Source organism: Chenopodium album, chromosome 12, assembly GCF_948465745.1.
Source record: "Chenopodium album chromosome 12, dcCheAlbu1.1, whole genome shotgun sequence".
NCBI classification, from domain to species: Eukaryota; Viridiplantae; Streptophyta; class Magnoliopsida; order Caryophyllales; family Amaranthaceae; genus Chenopodium; species Chenopodium album.
Window position 1 is genome coordinate 7,851,082 of NC_137845.1, and position 25,431 is coordinate 7,876,512.

Sequence of the window (25,431 nt, forward strand, 5' to 3'; positions counted from 1 at the left end):
TATTGAACTAGCAGCAATTACAAGTATCTTTACAAGTACCTTTTCAAGACACCAATTTGATCATCACAAATCCGCCCCTTTATATAAATATATAATATATGAAAAAATTGATGGGAGTATAATGACGTTAGGGTTGTTAGTACGTTGAGCATCAATGTAAGTTAGTTATATAATGTTACAATTAGTTAAACTATTTATGGTTTGCAAATGTCAATTGTATATTATGTTTGTTGAGGATTGGATACAAAGAAATAGAATTGATATGGCTTATAAGCTTAGTATGTAACAACTTTGAACACGAGGTCATGAGAGTCAAATAGAAACATTGTAATGTCACGTAGTTAGCAATGGATAATTAAAAGGAAAATGTTATACATATCTCTTAGGGCTACATAAGCATTAAATTTACACTTGAAAATCGTAAAAAGTTAATAATCATCAAAATTTAAACACTAATCTCACTGATTTGCGTGTTTTTGTCATGAATTTCTAATTTTATATAATTTCCAATGTATTTAATACTTATATATAGCCCTTAGGGCTACATATAACATTACCCTAATTAAAAATCACCAAATAATTAATTGAGTGGTGAATGGTGAGTAGATAAAATATCTCTTATTGCCACCTCCTCCCAGGGACCTTCCTTCACTACCGTCACTTGGTCCCCTCCTCCCATGCGTTGTTATAAAATTTTGATGGCTCGGCTATTAATAGTTCAACTTTTAAATTAAATGAAAAACGATGATTATAAACACTTTTAAAATTTCACTCTGACTTTATTTATTTTTGGGCAAAGAGTTTCACTTTCACATACTCCACCCCTACTTGTGGTCTCACAACTTTCACCAATTTTCTATTCAACTCTATCGTACCTATTAAGAAGCGTAAAATACGGTTCATTTAGTTAGCGATAATGTGAATATTATTCTTTGTAATAACTCTAGTTTAATTCTCATTGTGTATTCAGATGCATTAGGGTTTCTCCTTGTGAGGATGATCTCCTTTTTTTTCTTCTCAGCTTAAAAAAAATTAACTCCACTGTACCTAATCTTAAAAAAGTAACCCATACTCCAATCGGGCAATACCATAACCATAACAAGTATCAAACATCTCAATTAAGCTGCCGCAGCCAAACACAGGCAACCCCGCAACTTTCCCTATACTATCTTCCAGTAATCCATGAGATACTTGGATCGATTCTCACCCCCGTCTTTATAGCTCTCTAAACACCAAAAAAAAAAAAATTAGTCAACTAGTTTCCGTCCGAAGTAGGAAGTACCAACCCCACTTCACTAACTCATTCTTCACAGTTTTTCACATCAAAGTCATCCTCAAACTTAACCATGACCATCTTCCTGCACCGAAACCACCGCTACTTCCACTCACCACACCAACTAACAACCGCCCTTCGACACTACTCCCGAATATCGCCGCCCCGGCCCACTGGACCCGACCAAGTGATTCGGGTCGTGAACAATATAGCCCATCTGGGAAGCCCAAAGGAAGGCCCAAAACCCCGTCAACTTCTCTCTCTTCCTCCGTTTCCTTCTGACCCTTTGCCCGCCAAGTGTTCGACGAAATGCCCCAATGGAAAGCAGCATACCCGTGTTACTGCAATCAGTTGGGTCAAGTATTATTTTGATGAAGTTCATGATTCAGTTATTCAGTCTCATTTCAATAAAGGCCTTGTGAGTTTATACGATTGCTTCTTCTATGTTTGGCTCATTGCTGGTTTTATTATGTTTTGAGTAGTTCTTGATCCTGTGCAATGAATTGTATTTAGTTGTATAATTATCATATTTCAATTTCTGGGTATTGTTTATGACTTTATGTATAATTTACGGGTGTTTTTAGACTTTAATCGATCATCGGTATGTATTAAATTTGGGTTTCAGGGTATAGTTCATGTAAATTTCTGGGGTGAAGTATATTGTTTCTAGAAATTAATCATTGAAATGAACGAACTTTCAGGTTTCAGGGTATTGTTCATGTAAATTTTATGGGGATATAGTAAAAATTTTCACTAATTAATCATTTATCCGAGTGAGTTAACATCTAGGAGTTCCTTTATTTGTAAGCTAGCCAGAATTTTACTAGAATTAAATGTAACTAGCTATGATTGTTGCACCTCTGAAATTATGTTGAAAGTTTAGGCTTTAGGTTAAGGGAATTGATGTATGAGGGGAAAATTAAAATAGTGGCATGTGATTAAGAATTGGGAAATGGAAGTGTGCTAATCTTTTTATGTTGTATCTCGGTTATAGGTGCAGATAGAATATCTGAGTACAAAAGGCTCGTCGAGCATCCCAGGGAAGACGTCTATGAGGAAGGTAATGTCCATTTGAGTCATTTGATTGAAGAAAGTCATCTAATAATGTGTACACTTGCAGTTTCTTCCTGCCTGTATTTTCCATGTCGGTTTAATTTTCCTACAATTCTACAGCTTATCTACAGATAAAGCACAATGAAGCCATGAAGGCAGGTACGAAAATCCTTGTACCTGTGTCAATTGCTGAAAGTAGGATTTCAAGGAGATTTGATCCCATACCATGTGGAACTTTGAATCCCAATGCTGATGAAATAGCTTACTTGCAGAGGCTTGTTAAGTACAAGGCAGGTCCCCAGCTATCATATTTGATGTTAATGTTTAATTTTTTCTCATCGGTTTGTTGATTTCCTGATTCCTCCTCTTCTGCTGTAAATTTCAGGATTCAGCTATTATTGTGCTTAACAAGCCTCCAAAATTGCCCGTGCAGGTGACTGCATTAGAAAGCATGTCTTTTTTTTTTTTTTCTGTAGAATAATGTTTGCTTGCAATCAATGCTCATTTTTTCTATTACTGCATTGTGACAGGGGAATTTGCCAGTTCATAATAGCATGGATGCTCTTGCTGCTGCTGCCTTATCTTATGATTATGAGGAAGGTCCTCAGTTGGTAAGCTTTTGTCACAATTGCTTGTAGTATGTTAGTATATGCTTGGCATTTGGTATTATTGATGAACAGTGCATGCTTATTTAGTGATATCTATTGCGAATATGAGTAGTATTTGTATGCCCATTAGACATTGCATCCAGTCTATAGTTGGGGGATTGGGGCTCCTTGAACCATGGTCATTGAAGAGTGTATATTTTGTTCTTTTTTCTTTCCCTATTGCTTTTCTGATTTGGAACTCTATTGATAAAATTGTCTCAACAGGTGACCATTTGCTTGGTGTATTCATGTGCAATAATTTTGAGCATATAAGAACAAATTCGGTGTCATTTATAAGCTAAATGAGTTCTATGAATTGGAAAATTGAGGAAGATTAAGAGTAAGAAGATGATAGTTGAACATCCAATCTAAATATTTTTGCTGAACTATCCAGTGTTTCCATTCTTTAAATTTCATTGTTAGTACTTACTCTTTACCATACCTGTAGGTGGTAATAAAAGGTAGTGAATGAAGAAATGACTTAATTGAAAGTAATAATTAACACTCACATAGGACATTCATGTAAAATTAGACTCAAACTTAAAGATATAATTATCATACCTCAAATTTATGACATTGTATGCAATGAGCTGTGGGGATTGTTTCCTATTAGCCAAAGCTCAGCCAATGAAGTATTGAGCATGAAAAGCTTGCTTGGTTTGGTAACTTTATGTCTTCACAGAGTCTTTGTACATCAAGTTGGTCGTCTGACTCCTAGCTTATGTGTAAGCTACTAGGCTCTGTAAGAGCAAGCTTGTTGCTCATTGTTGCTATTATTTATGGGCCTTTGGGGTACTATATAATCCGTTATGTTATCATTGATAGAATTTTCTCCTTAGTTGTTTTTTTTTTTATTTTTTATTTTGACATATAAATGCTTCTACTAGTGCATCTGATATTCCCCTCTTGTCAGATCAGAAAATATGGAATACTATTTCATCCATATTATTATTTACCAACCTGTCTCTTTTAAGGTACATCGTCTTGACAGAGAAAGTAGTGGTATCCTTTTGATGGGAAGGACAAAGGAGAGCACTTCTTATCTTCAAAAACTGTTCAGCAATATGAATGTTGCAAACACATCATGTCTGGTATTGATTTTCATCCATCTGTCAATATTTAGTGATGATTTTCTAGTCTACATTTTGGTTTGAAGTTGCAAATCTTGAAATCTAAATTAAGTATATTTGTTAGGCCTGGAATGATGCATGTGGAGCTACATTTATGAAATATTGGGCATTGGTCATAGGATCCCCCAGAGAAAAGGAAGGTGTAATATGTGCTCCTCTCACAAAGGTTTTCTCTCGTTTTCTGACACATCCTCCGCCCCCCACACAGGAAAAAAAAGGTGCTTTTGGTACTTCTTTGTTCATATATCAGGTTTATAAAATTTGGGAGCCTTTTTTTACAGGTGCTTCTTGATGATGGAAAATCTGAGAGGGTAATGCTGGCTCATCCATCAGGTTTAGAAGCTTATCAAGAAGCTTTGACTGAGTATCGGGTACTTGGCCCTATGATCAATGGGTGTTCATGGATTGAACTACGACCACATACCAGCTGGAAACATCAGGTAAACTTTATCCTCTTCTGTGTCACTATCGTAAGCTAGCTACCATGTCTATTTGCTTCTTAACCAACGCATGGAATATAAATTAAGACACTCCTATAGCTGATTTGGTTGCTTGACTATGAGAAATTCTGATGCACCAGCAATGCGTTAGGTTTTCTTCCCTATCATGCACATAGTAAAAGAAGATACAAGCCATATTTGCTGTTCTTTGAGTAAAAATGGTAAAATATCTTTCTGTACCATTTTTACTTAGAACTGTTAAGGGGATTAGGTTTCTTGAAATTTTGTATAATCAGGTATGATAAAAGTATTTTTGTCGGGTTAAGCAAGTCAGCTAACTCAAAGGAATCGAACACCATGCAGTTGGACTGTTGGATGTCTATCTTTTTTGATGCTGTAGTCGGAAAATACAGACCACCGCATAATGAATTTAGGTAAAAATATTAAAATGTCATTGATAGGACATTTAAAAAGGAGTTTAGAGCTCAGTGCTTACCAATATTCCTCTCATGGTAATGAAGTTTTTGCTAAGGGCCATGTCTTGATGCATTTTGATGTTCAGTTTTTTAATTGAAACTGAAGCATTTCTTATGCAATTGGAAATGATGATAATTTCATGATATCCCTGTGCCACCTGTAGCTGCGAGTCCACTGTGCTGAAGCTCTTGGCACTCCCATTGTGGGTGATTACAAGTATGGTTGGTTTGTGCATCAGAAGTGGAAGCAGACACCTCAAGTTGACATTGAGCCAATAAGTGGCCAGCCTTACAAGTTGCGGCGGCCAGAAGGTTTGGACATTCAGAAAGGAAGTGTTTTATCTAAAGTTCCATTACTACACCTCCATTGCAGAGAACTCGTTCTCCCTAACATAGCTAAGTTCCTCAGAGTTTTAGGACAGAGGTCTGCAGACTACCACCCTAAGCTCAATGAGAAACCGGATGTCCTCCGAGTTGTTGCACCTATGCCTTCACACATGAAAATCAGTTGGAATGTCATGTCTTCTTATTTGGTCTGAATTACACCCTGCTCATTTCAGATCATCAGATGTATAAATTATTTAGACTGCACTCCAATCTGTACAATTTTGCAAGGTCAATGTAAATAAAAGTTTGCATACTATCTTCAGGTTCAATTTCCTCTCAGTAAGTCAGTACCTTTTCTGAATTTCTCTTCACACGCTTCCTTAAAAGTCTCAGTTAGATCAGCGCTTTGTTCTATCATGCTACGTTCATAGATATAATACCGGAGTACCTAGGCCATTAGAAAGTTGAGAGAAAAGGTAAATGTATAGGATGAAGGGGATAAGAGGGAGAAGGTGAGTTATTGGGATAAAAAAATTTCATTCAGAAAGTATATTCTACTCTTGAGAGTACTATTTCTGGCCTAGTAAAATCATGTTCAATTGTTCATCTTTTCACGTATCAAAAGGACTGAAGCTCAAATTCTAAGTCATTCCCAGATCATATCACAATTTTGTTACAGTCAAATAGCACTTGCTCATGGAAAAATCAAACAAGTGAAGAAAGTAGGAATCCATATTCCATAGTAGTAACTAGTAAGTACCAACCATTTATAGTCTTAATAGTTAATATCTTAGTGTACCACATCATATTTTCAAAGTTACAAGACTTACAACAATTTGAAGCTGACTTCTGTGATGAAAAGTCACACCATTTGTAACTTTTGTAGGACCAAAGTGATAATTTTATGAATAACAAAAAGGAAGAAGTATCCATAGAGCACATTTCACACCAAATGTGTTGTAAGAAGTACCCTTTTTTTTTTTGGTCTAATTACAAAGAAATTGTATGTTGCTCCACTGGTACACTTGTTGCTCAATAGACAATAGTGGTAAGGTTGTTGCTCTATTTTTCATTCGTAATTAATAGCAATCAAGTTTTCCATTTGTTCCCATGAAGACGTAATTGTAGCTAAGTAATTTATTATTTTTTTTAACGGGATAGTAGCTAAGTATTCCCTCTGTTTTTTTTTATTTGGATCAGTTTGACAGGCATATTTGTCGAGATACAATTTTGACTATTAAAATCTTTAATTGTTAATTAGTAAAAATTATATTATGAAACAAGATATTATGACGAATCTAACAATATATTATATAATAACATTTATTTATTTTATAGAGGTGAAAAAAATAAGTCAACCATGATATGTGAAAAATCTAAGTGATGCATTTAAAAAAACACGGATAGAGTAATTTAATAATTGGTTAAAACTAAGAAGTGAGAACTGAGAACACTAGGTTTTTTTTTTCCTTTTTCTTCTTCTTTTGTTGAGAGGGAAAAAAAAAGCGTAGACAACCCTTGAACCCTGAGCAAAGCATCGTTTTTGAAGATTGGCCCAACAAAATAAAAAATAAAAAAACCCATAAATTCTGGGGAAAATCAAACTCCTCACTTCCCTCTCTCCCTCGTCCTCAAAACCCCCATTCCCCGCGCTTTAATTCCTCTTTCGCCGGCGTCGGAAACATTTCTCTCTCCTCTCATCGACGGCGTCGGAAACCTAGAACCGCCGCCATTGTTACACACTTTTCTCTCTCCTCCTCCTTCTTCGCCGCAAAGTAAAATCAATGGAGAGAATACTGAAGAGCAGAAATGAACTTCTCGATCAATGGAGAGCTATTGAACAAGACCAGGAACAAGAGGATGACGATGATCATAGTTGTGATGATTCTTCTCGCCTGAATCGTATTCAACAAGCTAAAGAAAATTGGTCTGTTTTTTTGGATTTTTTTTCTTGAATTTGATTGTTATTTTGGTGATTTTGAATTCCAGTGATTTTCTTAGTGATTCGTGCTACTCGACACATTTAAGAGATTAAATTTCGTTATATACTTGTTTTGACATTTTGGATACTATTTTAAAATGTACGGAAAAAGTTTAAAAGTTGCATTTCTTGGAATAAAACTGTTTCATGATTGGATTTTCCAGTGTACCTCTACTCCAGAAATTGATTGGTTGAAAGAACTTAAGAAGAATAATCTATTATTATGATTGTGTAACCACAAATTTACGAGGGGTTGAGACAACGTGACAATGTTTTCGTGATAGGAGTAGTACGGAGTATTCATTATTGTGCTTGCTTGTTTTGAGTTTAGGATTATGTATGTATAATTGCCAAACATGGAACATGCATAAATTTTGGTGAGTAATTTAGGTTAAGTAAATCAATCAGTATAAAAGATATATTGATGCTTGAAAAGGAATGTTGTATTTAGTGTGAGTGTGTGACATTGATTGTTTCAGGATGGTTAGTTTGAGGCAGCCGAATCTGTATAGCATAGAAGATGATAGATACTTCCTCCGTTTTTACTAAAATTACAACTCTTAGAGTTGGGACATTGTTTAATGTAAGAGGGGAGAGGCAAAATTTTAAAAGTAAACTGTATACCTTATGGAAGACAGAGGGGGGAGAGAAAAAGAGTTGCCGGAGTATGAATAAAGTAGGTGTGGAAATTTGTAAAAAGTTGTTTAGTAAGAAAGTGTTATTTGTGATTTTGAAACATCCAATTTAGGTAAGTGTTGCAAGTTTAGTAATACAGAGGAAGTATTATTGATGATTTGTTCAATTGAATATGGGTTGATTTCTTGAACTTATGAAGTCTTTTGCTTGGGTACTAATGTTAGTAACTCACTTTGAATCATTGATAAGGTAATGTCACTGTATTGAAATTTTCAATAGCTGAAACGCTGCTGTGGTGTTGCTGGATTGTGGTGTTGCTGGATTGGTTGTCAGCTTTGTACTCCGTATTTATGTTTGTTATCCGGCATACATTGAAATTTAGAGGCTGCTTTTCTCGGATATAGTAGAAAGTTGCAAGTATATCAAATTGTCTATTTAACTCTCATGCATGTATAATTTAGAAGTTTTGGACAAAACTATAATGCAGATATTTTCTTAGAATGCTACTCCATGTATTTCCATATTCCTTTATTCAGTATATAAGGTTGTTCACTTGGTATGCTGCTCCATTTTTATACCCCCATCCCCCCCCCCCCCCCCCCCCGCTGCGCTTTTGGGTGTAACACATGAAACTTCTTGCCCTAATCTCCTTTAAATTTGGTTATTTGTCTGATTCAGGTTTTCATCTGCATACAATTTCTTGATTTGTCTGCCCAGTTCGCATCATCCTTGGTGTGGATATTGGGATATAATGGGTCCTTTTCTAGAGACATTTTTCAATTACTATAAGGTTGAGAGCGATGATTCCCTTCTTAAGATGTTATGGGGTAGGGTATCTCAAGAAATGAGGAGGTGTACAGAGTGCATCTCTCGGCACCACCAAGCCCAAGAGATGTACAAAGCTGAATATGAGTCAAGTTTTATTTCTCCCCTACTTAGTATATTGCAGCGCCTTGACGAAGAAAGAGTCTCTGAACACATAAAAGAAGCAAACTCAAGACTTGCACAAGGAGTATCATCTTGATCATGATAATGCTGAGATTGTTAGTTTAATGTTTGAGGTATGCTACGTTGCCTCTTTTGGATTGATCATTATGTATATAAGATTTTGAAACAGGAATTTGGGTTATTTTTAGATGAATCTAATTGAATGTACCGTATTACTCCTATATGTTTTGTATCTGCATTCTATTTTTGGTTTCATTGGAAGGACAATGTCTCTAGTTCTTTTACCTTCTGTTGATCTGTGCCATTTATTTCATAGCTGTGAACATAGGCACACTTGTTTATTATGTCATTTTTTCTTTCTTCTCTTGGCTGAGAAATGTGTTTCTGATAAAGTCCACTAAGAAAATATCCTCTCATGTCAAACCTATAAGGGCCTGCTTGCCAGCCTTTGCATGGCTCTTCTTATGGCTTGTGAATACTTGTATTCTTTCTATCTGAGTGCATTAGTACATCAAGGAACTTTTTTCCTTTCTTTTGTGGTAATGTTCTGTTTGATAATTTTGATTACTCTTTTTGGTTCTCCCTCTAGGCCTCTTCTTGACATAACAAGCTTTTGTGTAATTGATTTTGTTTTCATGCAATTATGATGGTATAGCCAGCTAATTCTGTATTATATACAGCATGTATATTTCTTATACACCATATGCCCATACATATGGAGGCTGTTTCTTTGTGTTGTGATGAATGATGTTGCATCTATATTTTATTTGCAGGTCTTAACGTTCCCTATATTGTTGGACGACGAGTTCATTGTCAACGAATTCCAAAAATTGATTGAGGCTGTTGATGATGCTCATGAATTAGCACTAGCCAAGCAACAGCACTTTCCGGTATTCTTACTTTTAGGTCTGATATATTAGTCTTGTGTGCCTGTACTGTGCTATTGATATCAATTCCCTGAATTTGGCTGTCATTAGGGTGTCTACGCTTTACTTTTTTTCAAAAGCAGAAAATCACGATCTATTGGCCATCGGTTAGCTGGTAATTTGGGAAAGTTGAGGTATTGTACCCTGTCACTTGAAAGTATTTTTACGTTTCGATATTAGTTATAGTGTTCTTGTGGAATTGTTTTGTATAATATGCTAAATCTGGATTTCCAAGCTAACTGCTGACCTCTATTATCTTATGTATTTTTGGGTTGAAACTTGAATATGGTGCTAAGTTTCACTGGTGATGGTAGTACTACATGTCTACATATACCCATATAACATGAGATGTGAGGCATCCGCTGTAACCGATCGATCTAAAATCATTATGATGTGGTTTTATTAATTTTTATTTTGCAAAATGACTGTTCACGAGAAGTTTATTTTGATGCATATTTTGAAGAGTCTTGAGGCCTGGGGCTAAATTGAAAATTATTGAGGATTTGGGATGAGAAACAAATTCCAATCATAGTTCTGCTCATAGATTTGATGTTCATAGGTAAATGATTAAATACATCATGCATGCCTAAGTTCCCATCAAATTATATCTCAAACAAGGTTGCAGAGTGAATCAATTCAATTCTTTATATTGGAACATTACATCAATATCTTCTCTTGCAAGGTCTGCTGCAGAGCTGGAACCTCTCCAGCCTTTTCTTAAGAGATGCATTGGCTTTCTAACTGGTGATGCGATGCAGCCAACTTCTGAAAATTCAAGGCCAAGAGCGCAGATGGATCATGTTACTATATGGTTGGGACTCAAAGCATTGTATGTATCTGTCTGGCCTTCAATTAATGTGGATGATAGAACCTTTAGATGTAATTAATGTGGCTCTGCACCGTTGGTAATTTGAAAGCATGGGACTTCACTTCTTGTACTCACCCAGCTAATTATGTCCTCATATTGATTTGCTGAAGGCTTTCTTTTTTGGAACCTCCTGCACTAGAAGATGGGATATTGGAACCATATCCTGTTTTTCTCAATTTTGTACTGGATCACATCAGCGATGATTCCCCTGATTTTTCTCATGCAGTCAATTGCATGAGGTTGCTCTTTGAGATTTTGGGTATGTTTTAACTGATTTTTGTTGGTATTCTCTTCTTTTAATTTCATTTGATCACATCACTTTGTGACTCTTCCTATATTCTTTTCAGGCTGTAAACTTTGGTTGAGAACATCATTGCCACCAAGTGTTATGCGTGACTCTTTACTTAGTCAATGTTTTCATACACGAAATGAGAAAACCCATAAAGAAATATTTGATCTTTTCCAGCCACTTTTGCAGGCATGTGACTGGCTATTTATCACTTTCACCTTAGCTGTCTAAGTGTCTCCTATATTTCCCACTAGCAGTAATCAATGGGGCTTGTCTCTATGCAGTCTCTTGAATCTTTGCATGATGGAGAATTCGAAAAGCAACGTAGGCATTTCTTATACTTTCTCTTGCATCAAGTAACAAGGAGTAGTAACTTTAGCATGCTGATGAGGAAAAAGGCATGCCAGGTCTTTCCCCCTCCAAAATTTGGTATAGGTTGAATATATGGCTCTAGTAATTTCTGAGTAGATAAGTTTGTTTTCTATATCCTTTGCAGATTTCTTTTCTTATTGTCCATCGTGGTTACAAGATGAACCCGCCTAGCCCACCTTTTGAGTGTGCTCACATGTGGTAAGAATCATACTCTCAACATAATTAATTTTATGTGATGTGAAATGTTGTGCACAATTAAGATTCTTTATGCAGTTTTATTTATTATTGGTTCATGTATTTCTTTTGCTGTTTTGCATCAAATTTAAAATTGACTGTTGGGCTTTGGCTATCTTGATATGCCATTGTTGTTTCCATATTCTATGATAGCCATATTTTACTACACTACAACACTACATGCATTTGATTAATTTGGTTATTAAGGTGATCAGATATATTTATTCTTTTTTTTTTTTTTTTTTTTTTTTTGGTTTTTGTTCCCTCTTTCCTCTGAACTTCATCAATGGCCATTTTGGTGCTATTTCCTTGCAGGGGGCCTTCTCTTGTGTCATCTTTGAAAGATCTGACACTCCATTCTTCTCTGCGCCAACCTGCCATCGATCTTGTACAAACGATTATTGTATCGGATGCTACTGCATTATTGTCCTCCTTATTGCACTGCCAGACTTCAACAGATGATAGTAGCAATTTCTTTGAACTGAGTGAAGAAATTGATGATGCTACTTCATGCTTTGTGCTGGATGACAAGAAATATGTTTGTTGCTGGAATGAATTTACCTTTCAAAGCAATATTGTTTGTCAGGAATACACTGAATGGATGTGTGCTCCTATGCTGTGGTTTGATGTTTTGCTTGACATTGAACCTTCAATCCTACCAGTATCAATTGCTAAGGCTGTCCTGTGGGCTTTATCTCGATTTTCCATGGTGGAGCCTGAAAACAACTCTGAGCTGTCACTTCCTGTTAAAACGTGGCTTTCCTCAGGTGCTGCTGAAGTTGCAGCTTTTCTGGGTTGGAAATGCCCTTCTGGTTCTGATGACAGTGGAGATGGGAAGGTATCAAAAAATTCAGTAAGGGTGTCAACAATGTGTATCCCTTTGATAAGAACCTTTCGAAGGTTGGTGCTTTTAAAGCTTTCTTCTCTGCAATTTACGGAAGACTGTTTTTACAGTGATAGTGGAAACTTTCTTGATTGGCCTCTTTTTTGTGGAAGGTTAATTGGATCTGCAGTATTGAAAATTGTATGCAATTGTGTTTCTTATAGGTTAGCTGCACAATTCATAATTCAACTGGAGCAAGGAGAGCTTCGGAGGCAGTGGACTTGGGAGCCACAGATGGGTGAAAGTCTGATCCTTTTGCTTTCAGACCCTAATGATGTACCTCTCAAAACTTCCATTGTTGAATTTAATGCTTTTTTATTGAAGGAGATTGTGGTGAATTACCTAATAAGAATTATTGCATCTTTTGAACGACCTAATACACTCACACCGAGATTTTAGTAAATTGCCCAATCAATGTATAAAAGGCTCAAGGCGCACCAAGGCGTTTCAAAGTTCCTTGCGCCTAAGGCGCGTCTTATTGAAGTGAGGCGTATATCATCGAAATCGCCTCGCCTAGACCACAAAAAGCGCATGACCCCTAACGCCTTAGCGCCTAGGCGCGCCTTTTCAAACACTTTGCCCAATAAGAATTTGTCACATCTTTTGAACGACCTAATACACCACAAACTCACACGCGTCTATTATTAACTCAAACTTTTGAGATTTGGTGTAAATATTTCCAAGCTCCTTCAATACCATTCTTCACCAATAGTCTCATATATGATCTTAAAATTTTGGTTTTGTTGGATAAGTTTAGATTTGTTGTCGGTTTTTTTTTTTCATCCAAAATATGAGCATTATATGACTTCTATAATAACACACAAGTAAAGATGTTTTTGTTCAAAGATGTCTTGGAGACTGAATTAAAAGAAGCAAATGGTCTAATCAAATTGGGACAGAAGTGTTATTCTTTTCTCTTATTGTTATTTCTTTCCTTTCTCACTTATAGAGTATTTAGAAATTTTTAGACTTTAATGCCTAGTTGTTTTACTATTTTTTGTTTAAACCTTGCCCTAAGCACAATTATCTCATTCCTCCTTCAAACTTAGTGCCTCTAGTATTGCCTAAACCTCCATATTCTCTATATCTTTCTCACTGGCTTTCTTTGATTTTTGCTCTTATAATGTTTTGTATAGTACCACAGATGAAAGTGTGTCTTAAAAATAAAAATGTATTAGTTGGCTATCTATATATTGTCTAATTATTAGGTGGTTTCTTGCAAAAAAATTAATTTTATTTTTCATTATTTCTGATTTTACATAAACTTAGGTATATAGCTGTACATTTTTTTGGGTGCTATAAATTTTGAAGACCTTGCTGCTTGATGCAGAATGTCAGGCAAGTTGGTAGGCGTATTTTGGAGCATGTCTCGGACACACGTGGCCTTGCTTCTGGATTACAGTTTCTCTGTTGTTCAGGATCTTCATTGACTGCAATTTTACAAGGCTTGAAGCATGCTTTGAAGCTGGTAAAACTTTGTCTATGGTTTAGTTGATTTTTAACTTTTTTTTAATTTTTATAATTAGAGCTCAGGTCATATTTCTTAGAGTTCATGTCATGTTGTAGGTTATTATTGAATGATCAGTTATCGATGCCAATAATGTAGTGCTTTGCCTTAGAAAACATCACCAATGATGCTATCATAAATTCATAACCACCATAGTAGAATAAACATTTTTCCAATGTTCTAGTTTATCGTGAATAAGGAAATTTTCAGCAGTTGAGATTTAAATATTTGACAAGGCCATTCCTTATATTGGAAGTCTCCGCTCTCTATTATTTCAGGTACAGTTGGATTCTGTTCTTGTCAATTTCCAGAGTCTGCATCATTTCTTTTTTGTCCTTTGCAAAATTTTTAAAGAAGGGTTTTCACCTGCTGCTCACCCAGTGGGAAATTCTTCTGATGAGCTAAGTCTTAAGTTCGCATCTCAAGGTGGGTTCTTGCAGCAATTGAACCTCAGTTCATTGCAAGTGAATGATGGAAAACAATTGTCCAAGGTAGATAAGAAACTTTGGGAGAGCTTCAGCTCCGAGCTTGCTGAAGTTGCATGGCCGTCTGTGAAAAAGTGCTTGCACAAAGGAAAGGCTTTTATGGATTATAGAATCTCACAGGTACTTTATCAATCCCCATTATGTTTTGTTTATTTTGGTCTTTAAATTGACTGTATGTGATGTGAGGCAATATATATCTTGTTTTGTTAACCTTTTTTTTTTTTAAAGGTTTTGAAAAATCTTTGTTGTGTCATCAAATTACATGCTTGTCTGGTATGGTTAGATGAATGTAATCAATATTTTTACTTGTTACAGATGTCTTGTGTCCGTTTGCTTGAAATCCTGCCCATTTTGTTCGGGGAACTTACACAATCATCTGAGGTGTTTCTTGGGAAAAATTCAAGGAAGATGAATGGATTATCCGACATGAGCTGGCTACATGATCTGGTAGATTGGGGAAAGTCTGAACTGGAAGCAGTTATTCGATACTGGAAACTGTCTATGACCTCTTTGCCTGCTTTGCTAAAGAGTTTATGCAATGAAAGAGCAGAGGCGATTGTCAAAGTTATTGAAAAGTTGATTGCATCAGGTGCATTAGGAATTGTTGTTTGGCCCTTTTTTATTTTATATATATTTTTTTTTATTGTTTTATAATAAAACTTAACTATGTCTTACTTATAATTGCTCACTATGTTCCTTGTGCTGGCCTATGTCTAATGGTTTTCTGAGCAGATGAGGTTCCAACGGATTCATTGAAGGAGCAAGTATCACATCTTTCTGTTTCATTGTCAAATAAAGTTTCATATATTGACAAATGCATTCCAAAGTCAAAATCACTTTCAGATGGATTGGCAGCTGGGAAGAAGAGTTCATCTTTTGATATTGAATCTTCTATGCAAATTTTGGACAGTGTGGCCACTAGAAACAGAAATAGTGACCCTGTGATTCTATTATCAGATGATGAGACTGAAATTTTGGAACCTCCTGTTGTACTTCGTGATGCTATAAAACCAACTAAGGGAGATGTTTTGGCTCCCTCTGCCGATAAGTCAGTTATGCAATCCAATATTGAAAAGAGCTATTCTGAATCTGGCCCTGCAAGGATTTTGTCAGAGGTTGTTGAAGAAAGAGCTCCAAAAGATGTGCTTGCACCAAAGTCTCAAAAACCTGCTGTGACAAAACATGCCCTGACATCAACATCTCTTTCCAAAATAAAAGACAAGCAGATTGGAGAAACTGATGTCCCTAAGAGTATTCCAAAAGAAGGCATCACACTTGACAAAGCCACGGCTAGATCCTTCCCTGCTGAAACTGCCAAAAACAATCATTTGGTTAATGCCCAGAAAAAGGCAGTTTCTGGTTCGAATGACTCAATTTTAAAGGAAATTGTGCGTGATACTGAAGATCCATTAGAATCTGCATTGAAGTCTGCCGGACGTAATCATTCATCTTTGAAAACGCAGATTTCCTCTTTTCCTAAACGTAAAGTCATTCAACTTGCAGATCCTATTGATAGCAGATCTGTATATTTGCGTAAGATGGAGGCAGCAGCCAGACGATTGAAGCCTCCAAAAATGGATGAATGGTTTAGGGCAATACTGGAGATGGACTATTTTGCTGCTGTTGGTTTAGATACTGATCATCAAGAGAAAAATCAGACACCGCTTGGTTTAAAGGAGGTTCCAATATGTTTTGAGTCACCTCAGCAGTATGTCGACATTTTCCGGCCCTTGATCTTGGAAGAGTTTAAAGCACAATTACGCAGTTCTTTCCAAGAGGTGTCTTTATTAGAAGAAATGTCTTGTGGTAGTTTATCTGTGGTTTCAGTAGAAAGAGTTGATGACTTCCATCTTGTTCGATGCGTCCATGACGAGCTTGGTTCTTCTGCATCTAGCAGTTGTGCTGAGAATGACTTAGTTTTACTCACTAAACAACCCATAAAAAATTCTCCTCATAACGTATACTTAGTAGGAAAGGTATGAACTAATAATCTATTCCTCCCCATCACTCCTAGTTGATTCCTGGTAAAATACTCTTTGGTCTCTTTTTATGTTTCTTTCCTACTATGTCTAATGGAGTGTACCCTGTGCTTATGCACGGGTAATATTGGGAGTTAACCTCATATAATCTAAATATTTACAATTTTTGTATCCTTTTTTTAAAGGATGCAAGTATTAGACTCTTAGAGGTATAATAGAGGTTTTTAAATCTAATTTTTCTTGAAATTAGGTATAGTTTTTATTTTTTTTTATTATTTTTTTATTTTAATTTTATATTAAAGGATGCAAGTATTAGACGCTTGGAGGTATATTAGAGGTTTTTTAATGAAATAAAATGTAATTATGGGACTGAAAAAGTAGGGATAGTGCATTCCTTGAACTTAGGGACCAAAGAGCATAGACATTTCTTTGCTTAGTCTGTTTTGGTCGAGGAATTGTGATAGCAAAAAGATTCCATGAATTCTTGCAGAAAACTTTTTTTCTTTTATGCTCATTAATTGCACTGTTTGTCAGTTTCAATTTATCTCAATTGTTGCTTTTCTACTCTATGTAATTCTTTGGTGTGTCTTAGGTGGAGAGACGTGAGAAAGACAATAAAAGAAGGCTAAATATGCTTCTCATAAGATTTTATGTTTTAAGTGGATGTTTACGCTTAAATCAAGCTAGGAAGCAGCTTCTTGAGAGGAGCAAATGGTATCTGAGTCGTATTATGAGTATTACGCCTCAACTTCGAAAATTTCAAGCACTTTCTTCAATTGAGGTTATCCCTGCCCTTCCAGTTATCTTGAAACCTGCTGATCATTCTCATGCCTCTACACAGAATAGAAAGGTAGATTTGAGCAAGCTGTCGCGACCAATGCAGCAAGTGCTCAAGTCAACCTTCAATGGGAGTCAGATTCAAGCAATCAGTGTAGTTTTAGAAATCCCTGATTCTAGAAATGATTTCGATTTGTCTCTTGTTCAGGGTCCTCCAGGTTTGTGGCTTTTCTATGCAACATTAGTTGGCAATGTATCAAATTACTTTCTGTTATGTGATGGTCTTTATATACAGGTACTGGGAAGACACGCACTATTGTGGCTCTTATCAGTGCGCTGCTTGCAGTATCATTACAGTCAAAAACTATTGACAAACAATATGGTAACAATTTGAAACACAACTCTACTCCATTCACCAATTTCCGGAAAAGTATTAGTGAGTCTGCTGCTATTGCAAGGGCATGGCAGGATGCTGCCTTGGCTAGACAACTGAATGATAATGCTGGGAATGATGTGAAAATGCCAAGGTCCTGTGGGAGAAAGAGGGTGCTTGTTTGTGCTCAGTCAAATGCTGCAGTTGATGAATTAGTTTCAAGGTTAGCTGGTGAAGGTCTGTATGGTGCTGATGGAAACATGTACAAACCATACCTCGTACGTGTTGGCAATGCAAAAACAATACATCCGAATTCATTACCATTTTTCATTGATACACTGGTAGAACATCGTCTTGCTGAAGAAAAGATGGCTGTGGGAGATGGAAAGGATGAGTTGATTGTAGAATCTTCGACAACTCTACGTGAGAGTCTAGAAAAGACAGTAGACCGCATCAAATTCTATGAATCTAAACGGGCTAATTTGAAAGATGAAAGTACAGACAAAAATGGTGCTTCTGCGGATGAACATCTTGAAGTTGATAATGGAAAGAAAATGTCGAATTCAGAGCTGGAGGCTAGGTTGCGAAGCCTTTATAATCAGAAAAAGGAGATTTACATGAGGCTTGCAGCAATACAAGCCCGGGAAAAGAAGACTAGTGAAGAAATTAGAGTGTTAAGGAATAAATTAAGGAGATCAATATTAAGGGAAGCTGAAATTGTGGTAACAACATTGAGTGGGTGCGGCGGAGATCTATATTCGGCATGCTTTGAGTCCATGTCTAATAGTAAAATTGCGAACCTGTCTGAACATAACTTGTTTGACGCTGTTGTTATTGATGAAGCAGCACAGGTTTGTATTAGGGTAGTTGTTGTGTTGAACTTTGCCCCCACCCTGAATTATTTCTGATGTCTTCGGACCTTTGATATTCTTCTGTTACTGTAGGCTTTGGAACCAGCCACTCTGATACCTCTTCAGCTTTTAAAATCAAGTGGCACAAAATGCATCATGGTGAGTAATAAAGACTGTTGGCCTATTTGTTCTGAATAAGATTCAATCTTATATTGATGTTTACTTATAAACATGTTTTGAAGGTTGGTGACCCAAAGCAACTTCCTGCGACAGTCCTTTCTAATGTTGCCAGCAGATATTTGTACGAATGCAGCATGTTTGAGCGTTTACAGAGGGCTGGTTATCCAGTCATTATGCTCACTGAACAAGTAACTTGAACCCAACTGCTTACTGATTGTTATTTTTTTCATTTGTTGATAGAAATAAATAGCCTTTTTTTTATTTTTTTCATTTGTTGATAGAAATAAATAGCCTTTTTGTTATTTTTTTCATTTGTTGATAGAAATAAATAGCCTTTTTGTTATTTTTTTCATTTGTTGATAGAAATAAATAGCCTTTTGGTAAACTGTTTTCAATTATCCCTCTCCAAACTGACTCTTACTTATGTCAAAATGTTCAGTTTCTAATGTAGTTGCTGAGCAATATTGGTGTTTCTTATATGCAGTACCGAATGCATCCTGAGATTAGTCGTTTTCCTTCCTTGCACTTTTATGATGGCAAGTTGCTGGACGGTGTTCTGTCATCAAGTAAAGCTGCACCTTTTCACAAGACTCCGGGTCTTGGACCTTATGTCTTCTATAATGTCAGTGATGGTCAGGAGTCCTATGGAAGAAATACTGGGTCTTCATCCCTATATAATGAGGGTGAGGCAGATGCTGCCATTGAAATAGTGAAGTTTTTTCAGAAAAGGTATCTCTTATTAGTTATTATTTTGTGATGCTTGTCCACATTACTTAAAATTGTTGATGTATTCTTATTTGCTTTGTTTAGGTATTCTTCAGAGTTCGTTGGTGAAAGAATTGGTATTATTACTCCATACAAGAGCCAACTTTCCCTTTTACGCTCAAGATTTTCCAGTGTATTCGGATCATCTGTTTCTTCAGAAATGGAATTTAATACTATTGATGGTTTTCAAGGTCGGGAGGTTGACATACTCATTCTTTCAACAGTTAGATCTTCGGATACATATTCTACGCCCAAAATGAATTCTAGCAGTATTGGGTTTGTTGCTGATATTAGGCGAATGAATGTTGCTCTCACAAGAGCAAGGCTTTCTCTGTGGATTTTGGGCAATGAGAGGACATTGAAGAAAAACCGTGATTGGGCTGCTCTTATGAAGGATGCTAGGGAGCGGAATTTGATTATATCTGTGAAAAGACCTTACAAGTCCATATGTGAGAACATATTGGGTACAACCACCTACACCTTATGTTCAGATGATTATTGTGGCAAGGTTAGTGAAGAAGTTAAGAAAAGCCAGCATGGATTGCAAATTGGAAGTAATCATGATAACTTTAGAAGGAAGAGTAAGAACAAGGACACGAAGCATAAGCATGATAAATCTTCTGCGAGTGAGGGCCTTGAAACTGCCAGAACTAAAGAGGATACTACTGAGAAATGTAAGAAGCAGGCTGAGCAGCAGAATATTCATCATAGTGGGAAAAAAAACATTAGGAGTGTCAACCTACCTGACCAAGAAAAAAGTATCCATTATAAAATCACAAATTCACCGGGGTCAAGTGAGCATGTTCATACGAGCGGGAAAACAGGTAAATATACAAGGGATGTACACCAGCTTGAGCGTGAAAATAGTGGTCTTAAGAAAATCTCTGATACACTGGGGTCAAAAGGAGTTGAAAACCCTGTACGACATTCTAAAAATCAGGAACCTGCACGACATTCAAAAAAAATGGACCCTGTAGGGAATTCTAAAAACCAGGACCCTGTTGAACGGCATTCTAAACACCAGGAAGATAAAGGAGGTCTAAGATCGCATGTTAACAGCAAGGTACGAAGTAAAGGCGTGAATGAGGATGGGAGACCTGCTGAGATTGAGAGGCCAAAGGACATGATTTCTAATAGAAAGCAACAGCGAGAGGCTGTGGATGCCCTTCTTTCCTCAGCCCTTTTACCTTCTAAGAAACCTGAAACCTCAGCCAGAACCATGGCCCACAAAAGGCCTCGTTCTCCATCATCAACAGATGGTGTTTCTAAATCGACCAAGCAACAAAGAGGTACAAATGTCTTCCAATAATGTTGTAGATCCTACTACCTCTGTTTCACATTGACCTTAACATTTACTAATTGCACAAATATTGAGACAAAAGGAGAGAGATTGTTGTACGATAGTGAGTGTAACAAATAGGTGATATAATAAAAGAGAGTGTTAAAAGATGGGTGGGGTGTAAGAAAAATGTTGATTAAGTAAGATTAAATGGACATGTGTAAATTAGAGAGAGAGGGGGGGGGGGGGGGGGGGTGGTGGTGGTGGTTAAGATACTAGGATAGAAAAGGGGATATGGCAACCATTGAGTAAGGTAACATGTTATGAACATTTTGAAATGGACCAAAATGGGAATCATTTTGAAATGTAGTATAATGAAACATCTGACTGTTTTGTTATCTTCTTTTCTCCATGTTAAATAAATCATCCTAATTTCAAGATTATGAAGAGATATAATGATTAACCTTGTCTTTATTTGTAAGAAATCTAATGTTAATGCTGGTGGGAGTTTTTGCCTTTCATGATTTATGAATTTAAGGAAATATTTTTGTAATGTTATTGGAAGTACCTTCTAATCTTATGTCATGCTTAAGAAATGGGCTATTTTGTCTTATATGCTTTATATCCCTGATTTGCCCATTTTCATGTTGCTATTATTTGTTGCATGACTTGCAACTCAGTGGATTGTTGTCGAAGTGCACACAAAATTATATCCACTCTACCAAAGGGTAAGTAAGAGACGATCCCATGAAGAAAGTGAATCTAAGAATAGTAAACTAGTAAATGATGTTCCACACAATATGTAGCACACTTTTTTTTTTTCTTTTTTTTTTCGGGGGGTGGGGGTGGGGGGAGTTAAAGAACTAAATTAACGACAAGTTTCACTAGCATAACAATATATGAACAATTAATAATAGAAAATACTTATTGGATCATTAGACTGTAGTCAGGTAATTGTACAATATCATCGACACTTCAATCAACCTTTGAATAAGATAGATAGTTTGTCAAAAACTTGGAATAAGTTCCCCTACCCTTAAGTTTAGTCAGTTAAGTAGTTAACCCTAACAATAGAACAACCCCAACACTATGAGCATGAGATTTAGCACTATCAATTGCATTACAAACTAGAAAGACTTCATCAATCTTAGACAACCACAAGGTCCACAACATTATAGGAACATGATTTAGCCTAGATCATGCGAAGTACAACTCACCCTTGACTATTGATTGGTGCTTGGGTAAGGACCCTTAAGTAATTACAGACTTAACCTCCTTAATAGGTACTCCTTCCGTATTTAAATAAATGAAACATTTCCCTTGTGCAAGTATGCCAATGCAAAACTTTGACTAAAAATATTTTTAATTATCATTAAGTAAAATTTATATGAATTTAATATCAATAAACTATTCATTGAGCCGATTCCAACAAGTACCCACATGACTATTTATTCATATGTATAAATCACAAACATTAGTCAAAGTGAATTAGATAAAAAGTGCAAAAGGTTAAATGGGACTTAAAACGTTTCATTTATAAACAAGGAGGGAGTATGAAATTCAATTCAATTAATTGTTGGCTGCCAAAAGTCATCATTCATAAGAAAAAACAAGTATTTCATGAATACTCAAAATAAGTCAATAGAAATAACGAATAATACGGAATCATTGTCTCAAATACTGATTACATGGCTTCTATCTAATCACCACTGAGCATAAAAGAACTACTCACTCATGTTACAAAGTAGAGAAGCAAATCTTTTAGGGGAACACATTGTCAATTCCAAACTAGAAAAAGAGAGTTCCTCTAGGTTGTTCCTTCTGGACGAGAACATGTGTAAGCGATTTTGAAGTAAGGAGAATGGCCAATGATAGCTTCTTTGAACGCTGAATGTCCATGGAGATTTATAGGGTTAAGATAGAATGTTTCCCCAAGTAAAATCCCAAAAAAATATCGAAGATGTAATAGTTAGAATTTTGGATAATCTATGTTTTGACTTAACTTTTCTTATATGATAGGATCTCCTCAGTAAATAAATCTTCCAAACATCTGTAGATCTTCATAAATTATTCTCAAAACACCCAAATTTTGTAATTTGAAGCCCTTCTTTGAGCCACTGCCAGCAAGTTTCTTTTCTATTTTGGATATCCTGACGGACACGAGTTCCTTTCAGCTTCTCTTCATAATTAGCCACTACCAAGAAAAGATGGCCGCTGCTATTCTTCACTATATATGATTCAAATGCTACAGAGAGTCAGAGACTACCCTAAAATATTAGGAACAAGGCTAGAAAATAATGTCATAAATGACACTCATCAATGAGCTTCCTTTGCTTTCTTCATATACGTAAATAACACTACAAAGGATGAGCAAGGGAGTCTGATCCGGTTGATAGATGGCTTAATTTGTAGCTTAAGGTGCAAGATCAGGTGGAAGTCTCCTGATAATCTGTATATACATGCTTTTCATAATTCCTCTATGAAAGATGATCATTAAATTTTACTGATACCATAATAATGGTAAGAAAAAAAAAAGGGCATTTTAAATACAGTGGGGTGTTTCTGTTTCTCATAACTTCGTTTTTAAGATGTGAGTTCCTCTATTTGATTGTTATCTGGCTCTTTATGAGGGCAAATGATGCCACTTTGTCATTTAAGGATGGATTTTCAAGTTTGTGTTTTTGACTGTTTCATTGGTAGGCCTGCAAGCTGAACAGAGACAGAAGAAAGACAAGAATGTGGAATCACTTAGCTCCAGTAAAAAGAGATGATGTCGTATTATATGGTAAATTTCTTAATCCATCTGAGGAAGGCTACGTTTGTGATTGATTTCCCTGTGCTTGCACATACATGCTGCCCTTTGAGGGGAAATTTTGCTAAATTTGCTGATGTGATTTATGTCAGACTTGTGTTTCCTAATACATGTTTTTCAAATTCTAATAACTTGAGCTTGTTTTTATTTTCCAGGAATGGGATTCAGTTACTGTGTAGTGACTATCTATCACTTGAATAAATGATGTGATTTGCTTTAAGTAACAGAACACTATTCTGCAAAGTGAGCAGGGTTCAAGTTTTCCAGGTCTGACTCTCATGTAATTCAATAAACTTCCTCCATGCAGAACTGATTATTGGTTGGTACACCATCGATGCAGAATGTATGGCCTTCATAAAAGGTATACTGGTCAGCTTATATTTTGAGTTACCACATTGTATATTTATACTTAAGTACATTAGTGATGCTTTTGCAGCCTTGAAGCCCTTGATCTTCAAGAGCTTTTATACCAGTGTAATTTTGATTTTTTTTTTTTCTCTGTTTTTTTTTTTAGATAGAATATTTTGATTTCTGTTTTTCCCCTTAGTCCCTTACGTTAACTTAATCTGTGTTAAGCACTCTTTGTATTTTCTTTTCTTCAGTGAAGTAGATGTTCATGTTTGCGAACTTTAATCCTTCATGCTATTTAGAATTGATTTTATTTTTCATATGTCTCTGTTGCTGATGAATGTATGTTTATGCAATTGTGCTTCCATAGCTTATCATAGTTCTTATCTAGGATACTCTGTATGTTATTTGTTCTCTTTGTTGTTTCATGAGTGGGTTTTCCTGCACAATTTTGCTTATATATTGTCTATTTCTTGAAGCTTGGCTGTTTGAGTTGAAGATGTGCACATATGGCACCCTCTTCGCATGTCTCAAGGACCCGAGGAACCAATCCCCTCACAAGATGAATTATTATACTGTAATATCATCTTGTTCTGGTGTATTATTGGCAAATCAAAGCATGATAAAGTTCAAGTATGTTCTTTTCCTTCTTTTTTTCTTTGTTTAATCTTTTCTCCACCTTTATTGCTTTGAGCTAACTAATCATTTGATAAGCGGCTCTTGGCTAACACCTTTCTTTTGTTTTTCGGCAACAGCCTCAGATCCTCTGGAGCAGTGAAGTACATACATACGTTAAGTCTGCCCTTGTTTTGCTTGTGTATATATGCCAGAGGTTGATGCAAATGGCTAGGATCCTTACTTTATTCTTGCTGTTAGAGATCCCACTTCGGTATCGACATAGCTGTGATTATACCAAAGATACTGGTATTTCATAGGTGAACAGATATAGCCAATTTTTTCTGTGAATACTGTATAGTTGGAAATGTTGTCTAGAACACGATGAAGATCCTGTCTCACATAGGTATATAGTGAATTCTTTTTGTGAACCTCACTGATTGTTGTGTTATTAAGCTACTTGAATACTTATAACATCATAGTGCCAATACATCTCTGGCCGCAGTGGCTATGAGTTTTACCTCGTAGGGTTGTTATGAATTTGATATGTCGTTCCTTAGGTCTTGAAACAATTGTGTTGCAAGAAAACCCCGATGGATGATTTGTGCTTCTATATTAGTAGGTTGAATCATGGTTAATATTTCTAAAAAAATTCAATGAAAATCATTTTTTATACTGCTAAAGCTATTTCAGAAGCTGATATTGAGTTCTGTGATATGGACTTGTAATATTAGACCACTTCTGGTAATATTATTCATTAATCTTGTCAAGTGTAAAAAATTAAGAGGGGAAATAATTATAATGCATGTTTTGCTGAATTTAGTATCCGTATATTTTTACATGATTCAGGCATTAAGAAATAAGCTTTTTCATTGGGTAATTTTTCAGTTGGTTTTCCGTTTTAGATGACATTCCATCTTTGGTGTTACCTCCAGTGTTCTTCCTGCTCCTCGTACACCGGTTCTCAGCTTTTGACT

General features: G+C 36.0%; 1 protein-coding gene and 1 pseudogene across 3 annotated transcripts; both read left to right on the plus strand.

Annotated features, from left to right (window-relative positions):
* Nucleotides 1-1,200: 1,200 nt before the first annotated feature.
* Nucleotides 1,201-5,659, plus strand: LOC145571852 (RNA pseudouridine synthase 3, mitochondrial-like). 2 transcript variants are annotated; one of them, XM_081630888.1, is made up of 9 exons: nt 1,201-1,691; nt 2,268-2,333; nt 2,458-2,616; nt 2,712-2,759; nt 2,857-2,937; nt 3,948-4,064; nt 4,168-4,269; nt 4,385-4,543; nt 5,184-5,659. In XM_081630888.1, exons 1-9 carry the CDS (start codon nt 1,347-1,349, stop codon nt 5,556-5,558), a joined length of 1,452 nt encoding a protein of 483 aa, XP_081487014.1. In that variant the 5' UTR covers nt 1,201-1,346; the 3' UTR covers nt 5,559-5,659. The 2 variants fall into 2 exon arrangements, with proteins under 2 accessions (XP_081487014.1, XP_081487015.1); XM_081630889.1 differs by having other exon boundaries at nt 1,625-1,691; nt 2,447-2,616.
* A 1,304-nt stretch (nt 5,660-6,963) lies between these two features.
* Nucleotides 6,964-24,930, plus strand: LOC145570225 (uncharacterized; annotated as a pseudogene). Its single transcript, XR_014096416.1, has 25 exons — nt 6,964-7,273; nt 8,642-9,024; nt 9,685-9,801; nt 9,889-9,971; nt 10,520-10,666; nt 10,816-10,964; nt 11,053-11,183; nt 11,279-11,401; nt 11,491-11,564; nt 11,916-12,500; nt 12,648-12,759; nt 13,814-13,951; nt 14,269-14,595; nt 14,791-15,064; nt 15,208-16,451; nt 17,047-17,449; nt 17,527-18,455; nt 18,549-18,614; nt 18,698-18,823; nt 19,120-19,364; nt 19,446-20,689; nt 23,380-23,464; nt 23,647-23,852; nt 24,319-24,472; nt 24,595-24,930. The product of XR_014096416.1 is annotated as an uncharacterized LOC145570225 (transcript).
* Nucleotides 24,931-25,431: the final 501 nt, after the last annotated feature.

What these genes read in the sequence shown, in the direction of transcription:
- LOC145571852 (XM_081630888.1), top strand. Translation starts at nt 1,347, where the DNA reads ATGACCATCTTCCTGCACCGAAACCACCGCTACTTCCACTCACCACAC. An exon ending in CTCATTTCAATAAAGGCCTT is followed by an intron (nt 1,692 to 2,267) that starts GTGAGTTTATAC and finishes TCTCGGTTATAG; the next exon opens with GTGCAGATAGAATATCTGAG. An exon ending in AGAGGCTTGTTAAGTACAAG is followed by an intron (nt 2,617 to 2,711) that starts GCAGGTCCCCAG and finishes TGTAAATTTCAG; the next exon opens with GATTCAGCTATTATTGTGCT.